General features: G+C 37.1%; 1 protein-coding gene across 1 annotated transcript in view; it reads right to left on the bottom strand.

Annotated features, from left to right (window-relative positions):
* Positions 1 to 3,150: 3,150 nt before the first annotated feature.
* Mcf2 (MCF.2 cell line derived transforming sequence) overlaps positions 3,151 to 7,779 on the bottom strand; it is an 81,272-nt gene continuing 76,643 nt past the window's right edge. The window contains exons 27-28 of the mRNA XM_051179131.1: positions 6,072 to 6,261; positions 3,151 to 3,205 (exon numbers count right to left, since the gene is read on the bottom strand). Coding sequence (XP_051035088.1) covers positions 3,151 to 3,205; positions 6,072 to 6,261 — 245 coding nt within the window. The remainder of the gene's footprint in view (positions 3,206 to 6,071; positions 6,262 to 7,779) is intronic.

The following is a 7,779-nucleotide window of genomic DNA, read 5'->3' as shown; positions in this document are numbered from 1 at the left end:
GTTACATTTTTCTTATTCACACAACCTGAAATCAACCTAATTTTGTCTGTGTTTTCATCCTGATCCTATATGTTGTTTACGTGTATATTTAAAATTGAAATACTTGGAGGTATTGGTTGCTAATATAATACCTTGAGACTATCTATTGGCTAGTTGCACTGACACAAGCTAGAGTCATGTTTTTATAGGGAAATTCAATTGAGAAAATGCCCCCATCAGGCATGAGAGGGTGGGAGAGAGTGAAAGAGGGAGGGAGGGAGGGGGAACTGGGAACTATTGTAAAATAAAAATAAGAATTATAAAAAAAAAATAAAATGCCCCCATCAGACTGACCTGTGGGCAATCCTGTAGGACATTTTTAAATTAGTGATTGATTATGGGAGAGCCCAGCTCCCTGTCAGTGGTACCTCCCCTGAGCTGGTGGTCTTGAGTAAGTCAGTAAGTATCACTGCTCATAACCTCTGCTTCAGTTTCTTTCCTGGCTTGCCTGGATGATGGACTACAAGCTGTAGGATGAAATAAACCCTTTCCTCTCTGAGTTGCTTTTGGTAATGGTATCTTGTCATAGCAATAGAACCCCTCAGACACACTAATTGATTTCAGTCTCTTTCATTAAGATTTGTTTCATAAAACAGCATATGTTCTATCTTAAGTGAATATTCTCTGTAGTCTTTAAAAATAATTGTTTGGTACAATTGTTGAGCGTAGGTTTTAAATAGCTAATCATCTAGTTCCGACTGTTGGTATAACAAATTGTTTTGGTTACTAGTCATCAAAATAATTCAATAATTATCTAAATACTTCAACTATTAGTGCAGCAAGCCTTGTAGAAGTGAAACAGCATGGAGTAGTTTGCCTTTTCTATGCGACCCAGCATTTCCACTGAACACTACCATTCTCAGTCGTAGTTTCACTTTACAAATGAAACGTGGAACCAAATAAATTACTCCTAGTCTGTTAGATGCATGGAAAATAACAGTGTACCATTACATGGAATTCAATACAAGGCACAAGCCAGCATTTCTTATGAATTATATGAATATCAATCTTGTTATATGTACGCTGTTTTTATAGAAAGGTAAATGCCACTAAGGATAAAATCTATGAGAATACTGATATATAAAGAAAAATTTCTTTCCTTTCTAAGGGCAGGATTAATAGAAACACTAAGTTACTTCTCATTTCTTCGTGTGTGTGTGTGTGTGTGTGTGTGTGTGTGCATGCAAGCACAAGTACAGGAAGCCATCCACACAGAAATAACATGGTCCTAGAATGAAATAAAGATATACATTGGTAAAGCATTCTTGGACAGCAGAACTAACATCATAAAAGCATAGTCCCAGGATTACATTTGGAAGAACTTGTTGACTAGGTAAAAGACTACGTGAAATCTCTTAAACCTAGCAACTTTTAAATTTTTGATTCACAAATAGCAATCAATTGAAGGGAACATTAAATGCTAACAAGCATAATTTATTTGCAGCTTTATTTCCAATTAGAGAAAGAGTTTTCACATACCAGTATAATACTATGCAAATATTGGGGAATTTTGTCCTTCAAATATTGGGCAGCTTAATCATAATTCTATCTGTAAATTTGGACATCCTGTAACCTATGGTTACCCAATTAAAATCTGTGCACTGTCTCCTCAAATCAGACCTTCTTTTCACCAATATAATAAATGGATTAGGATCAAGAGCACATGGATTATACTGCAGTGAGTTTTTATAGAGCACTTGCATGTTTTCAAAGGCTTGTACAATGCATGTTTGAGTCCTTCAAATAATCTACAGAGGACTTTGGGGAAAAACAGGTTATTACAGTAAAGACTCATCATTAAATCATTTTATTTTATATGCATGAGTGTTTTGCCTGCATGTAGAGATGTTCATATATCACATGTATTCCTGGTGTCCAGAGAGGTCAGAGGAGGGCATTGAATTCCCTGAAACTGGAGTTATGAATGATTATGAGTCATGACGTTGATCCTAAGAGTGTACCTGAGTTCTCTGCAAGAACAATAAATACTATTAATTACTGAACAACATCTCCAGCTCCAAGCTTCATACATGTGCTCACTCACCTTCAGGGTTAGAGTATACAATCAGTGTGGCTTTAATTCAAGTTAGTGACATTATTAAGACATAACTGTTTTGTTTAATATTTTTGAAATAATTATGGAGCTTCATTCAGTCTTCTTTCCAACAATGTCTTCCTGCTTTTGGTACTCTTACAATTAAACAGCTTGTGGGCAGAACCATGGTTGCCCTTGTTGCTACATAAGGTCAAATGTATAGGAAATGGATGACAAAGTTCAAATGTCAATATTTAAACTGATAAAGAGGACTGTGGCTCTCTTGTTAAGTGTCAAAGTAAAGACCCTGACACTAAGTATGCATTAGATATGTGATTAGTAAATGACAACCAAATGGAATGTGGTCTGTCACATTACAAAATCCCAACGAGCAACTAAATCACCCGAGCCCTGAGTAAATAACACGTCTGCATAGCCTAGGATTCTCTCACGGCGTGAGCACAGCTGAAGCAATGAAAATGAAAGGCATCTCTGTGACCTCTGCCGCTGAAGACTGTGTAACAAAGACATGGACATGGCAGACACTTGGACTCGCTACTCAGGCGCCCCAGCCTGAAGTCACCACAGCCATTGCAAACACACCTACCACTGACCCTAAGAATCCTCACGGAGAAGCTTCCCCCTTAGGAGGTCTTCTGAAGCCCTCTTCCTTCAGTCTGCTAGGGCCTTATTTCACTCAGGCTGTGAAGTTATAATGAAAAACTACATGTTACAAGCTGACTGTCACAGAAAGAATTCACTCCCGACTTCAATGACGAATGTGACAGCTTCAGTCACTCTTCTCTGACAAATAAGAGGGATAAATTTGTGATGGTAAAAACAAACAAACACCGGAGTATAAATTTGTGGAACCTGAACGTTTCATGTTTATTTGGAAAAGAAGAATTACAGCATGAAATGTACAGAAGGTAATAGAGCAACTAATTTGCTACATGAATTCTAAGCATAAATTCAGAAAAAGAAATATGCATGAAAAATATTACATTTTAAATGCAATTCTTTGTAAACTACTGTCAGGAAAAGTTCATCTTGGCACATAGAAAAGGCAATAGCCCTCAAGATAATTTACTAATGCCCCCGACCCCCAGGACTTCTGAACTCTGCATCATCCTGTGAGGGTAAAAGGAGCGTTAGGGTTAAAGAGCCCAAGAAATCATACTGTTGTGCTTCACCTGCCCTTAACTATTCTACAGCCCTAAGTTTAACTTAAGTAATAATAAGCTAAATAATTCAAGGCACGCCGATTGCATTTGGTTACAAAGTAGACGGAGAAGAAACAATTTTCAAGTCAAAAGTATTCTGAGATGAGATTTTATCTGGCACAATGTCTTACACACTTACTACACAATTGTAGGAATAAAGAATACTACAATTAAAATGTTTCAAAGTGAAGAAAACAAAAGCATATGCTGTTGGTTCTTTGCATGTTTAAATATATTAACCTGGAAAAACATCCCCATCATTTGGGCTGAAAGTCTTTGGAGTGCTGTTTTCTCCACATGGGCTGGGAAGCAGGCAAGCAAGATCAACTTGCCACTTGACACAGTAGCTTCTTTACAACAGGAAAGTCACCTCTGACACCGCTCTCTGTAATAGAAGTGCAACGCATTACTTCTCAGGGTTTTGTTTGTTTGTTTTGGTGTGTCTGTCTGTCTTCCTGAAGCAGGTCTTACTATGTAGCTCAGGTTGGCCTGGAACTAACTACATAGCCCAGGCTGGCCTCAAACTCCCAGCCCTCTGGCTTCAGCCTTCCCAGTGATGAGATTACAAACACACACTACCACAGCTGGCTTCCTTCTCAATTTCTGTCTTTGTAAAGTGAAGCCAAATGAACAGCTCCGTTCAGCTTCTATTTTAATGCATGTATATGTGTGCTCATATTGTATATATGTCCATGTGTGTGAGTCGCAAGTGTATGGATGTGGATGAACATGTATGTGTGTGCACATGCATGCAGAGGCCAGCGGAGATCAGGTGTTGTTTTTAAGAATGTCATCTATGCCATTTGAGACATGGTCTCTTACAATGTCTTTTACAGTTTAAGGTGAGGGGGTTGTGGGCTGTACTGCATTGCTCTTTTGTATGTTTTCCTCCATAGCATGACGCAGGCAGGTATTCAGATGGAAACTCTAATTCCCAAACCCTATGATTAAAGCATTGATCAATTTTGCATCTTACTTTATTTTCTGACTCCAGAACCAGAAAAATGCTAGAAGACCAGGTTCTGACAATTCTTCTAGACCATCTACAGGCAGTGTTCAAATACCAAATGGTTTCTTCTGACTGCTCACATCTGACCAACTCATCCAATCTAATTCATCTATCATCCAATCTAATTCATCTATCAATAATATAAATTAAGGAACTGTCCCTTATTATTAGAATTGGTATAAACCAGTAGGTTGCAAATTATAGACCATTTAGGGTTTGTTTCTGAGAGCCATTCAATAGTTCTGGAAGGTCAGATTTGCATAATGATATTATTTGCCTCTTTTACTCTTATTCACAAATGTATGCAGGGGTTTTGTGCAGTTTATCTGATATGTGATAGCAGAACAAATTGGATTCAAAACCACATAAGAATCAGGATGTATTTTTGTTGTTGTTGTTGTTTTGTTTTGTTGATACAGGGTTTCTCTGTGTAGTTCTGGCTGCCCTGAAACTCGCTTTGTAGACCAGGCTGGCACTGAACTCAGAGACCCACCAGTTCCTCCCTCCTGAGTGCTGGAATTAAAAGTATGTGCCACCAAACCCAGCTCAGGATGACTTTAAATGAGCCAGATGTTAAAGGTATTTGAAAGAGTGATTTATTTCTTACAATTTTTAACCTTAAAAATGAAAGGCACTTTATAATAAAACTTACCTTTACTCAAAATTATAGTAGGTTTCCTAATTTAAATCTTTGTTATTTTTCATTTTTAATATATAATAAAGTGTATTTTCAATAGATATAACTTGCATAATGAATAAGTTCTTTAAAAGTTTTATATATATTATATATGCCTATAGCTCTTGGAGGCCAGAAGAGGGCACAAGATCCCCTAGAACTGGAGTTACAGATGGTTGTGAGTCGTCATGTAAACGTTGGACATCAAGCCCAGGTCCTCCAGAAGAGAAGCCAGTACTCTCGAATGCTAAGCCATCTCTCCAGCCACTTAAATATTAAAGTTCTCAATTTTAGGAACAGAAAGCATTTTGTCATTGAAAATATGCTAATATAGACAATTATGACAAATCTCTTGCTAGCAATTAATTTCTTCCTCTATAAATTTTAGCTAAAAGTATAGCCTTTTCCACACTAATACTCTTAACATTAATTGAGAAATTGTTGTATAAAATAATTTCTAAAGTATATTGAAACTTCATTACATGTGTGTTTATCCCTCATACTTAAGTAGAAAACATAGCTCTGAACAAAATTACACAGAAATACATATACACACATACAAAAGTACATGGAAAGCTGGTAACATCTGAGAAAAGCCTATGACTAGCATTGATGTCAATTCCCAAGATTTAGTATGTCCTCTAATTATAGAAGAATTTACCAATGGGACAACTAGGTGAAGTGGACAAGACACTTCAGTAGTATTTTTGTTAACTTCTTGTGAATATATAATTAAAAATATTATGCTCAAAGCAAAAATTCATATACAGAGAAGTGTAATAAAATAAACACCTTACTTTTAAAAATGTAAAATTGAGATGGTCATGAAATCACACATTTATAATCTTAGGACCTGATAGCCTAAGGCAGGAGACCACATAAAGAGATCTAGACTGGAGAAAAAATAAAAAAGTAACCATCATACTATGTATTTGTAGACATCCAAAAACTGATTATTTAACTAACTTACATAGTGTTCCATGTGTAATTGAGATAAATTCTAGAGAAGTGATTAGTGACCCCTTAGCACATGTACTTCGAATCATTTCATTTGGGTATAGAATATGGAACATACTCAACGGTCCTGACCGAAAGTTGTTCTTTATGTACCCTATTTGTTTCATCAGTAAAACTGCCTCGGGAATTTTGATGTAGTATGTCATACTAACCATCTGTGACCTATCTTTTCCATTGTCTTTGTAAGTAGGGTAGAAATAGTTGTTTGAACTTCCTGTGGATGTTTCAGGGTCTTCTGTAGATGGTGGCATCTTAATCCAAGCTAGAAGATAAACAAGTGTAACAGTTATTAAAATATCTGGTTCTCCACCCCAGGAGAAGGGAACTCACTCTTATCATCGAAGCTGTGACCTTCAATGCACCAATATTACTGCCTTGCTCTACATAATAAAATTGCACTTAGGTTGCACCACTTTTGCATTTGACATTTCAGAAAGTACTTAGACTACTTAGACGTTATTAAAAGTAATGTTAATCAGGCGGTGGTGACACATGTCTTTAATCCCAACCCTCGGGAAGTAGAAGCTGGAGTTCTCTGTGAGTTCGAGGCCAGCCTGGTCTACAAAGCAAGCTCCAGGACAGCTAGAGCTACACACAGAGGAAACCCTGTCTTGAAAAATCCAAAAACTTAATGTTAAACATTTTCAGAATTTATCATCTTTATTAACCTCGCCCCACAAAAAATGAAATGGTTCAGAATATTCTTTCTATACTAATTTATTTATTCCATTCAATGAAGTACTGCCTGGTGTTACTAATATTTTTTTTGGATTGTCTCTCTTAGTAGGCAGAGATCATGCATTACATATCCCATGCCTTATAAGAGCCTGCATGTAGCCAGGTGTGGTAGTGCACACCTTTGATCCCAGGATGCAAAAGTCAGAGGCAGGTAAATCTCTACAATTCCAAGGCTAGCCTGATCTCAATAGTAAGATCATATATCCCCTGCCAAAACAATAAGCTAGTAGGTAGGAGGTATGTCTATCTGTCTGTCTGTCTCTCTCACTCACTCTCTCTTTTAGAATTAAACTGATTTTGATGAAGTAATTTGTGATGTTTAGTTTTAGTTGTCAACTTGACACAACCTAGGCTCACATGGGAAGACAGTCTCAGTGAGGGGTTGGCTAGATCATGGTGGCCAATGGTCAAGTCTATGGGGAATTACTTTAATTGTTATGGTAAGACCTAGGCTGAAAGTGGGCAGCATCCATTTTTGGTTTGGAACACTGGACTTTACGAGCATAAAGAAAGCTATCTGAGCAAACTATTCATGCAAGCAAGCAGCATAAATGCATTTATTTGTCTTTGTGTCCTGACTGTGGATAGGCTGTAACTAGCTGTTTCAAACTCTACAACTGTGACCTCTCTGCTATGGTGGACTGTAACTGGGAATTGCAAACTATAATAACAACTGCCCCCAATTGGTTTTGTCAAGGTACATCATCAAAGCAACAGAAAAGAAACTGGGACAAAATCTAAGTCACAAACTTACAGACCCCATATTGACTATAGGAAACTGTTCATGTCATCTTGCAAATATGTCAACCTTCTCTGGTGTGACTTCCATATATGTCAAGTGAAGCCATTGATACAAGACTGTCTATGCTGCTGGGGTTGGGAGTCACAACATAATGATCTGAAGGAACTAACTTCTAAATGGATCACTAAAAACTGAACAGTCATCATTACTTCTTCCTCTTCAACTAGTGGGATTAAGGACTATTTATTATAGGACTATTTATTATATTAAGTCCTGAGTATTATCATTTCTCAGGGAGTC

Source organism: Phodopus roborovskii, unplaced genomic scaffold, assembly GCF_943737965.1.
Source record: "Phodopus roborovskii unplaced genomic scaffold, PHOROB, whole genome shotgun sequence".
Lineage (NCBI taxonomy): Eukaryota > Metazoa > Chordata > Mammalia > Rodentia > Cricetidae > Phodopus > Phodopus roborovskii.
This window is presented reverse-complemented; position numbering and strand designations above follow the sequence as displayed.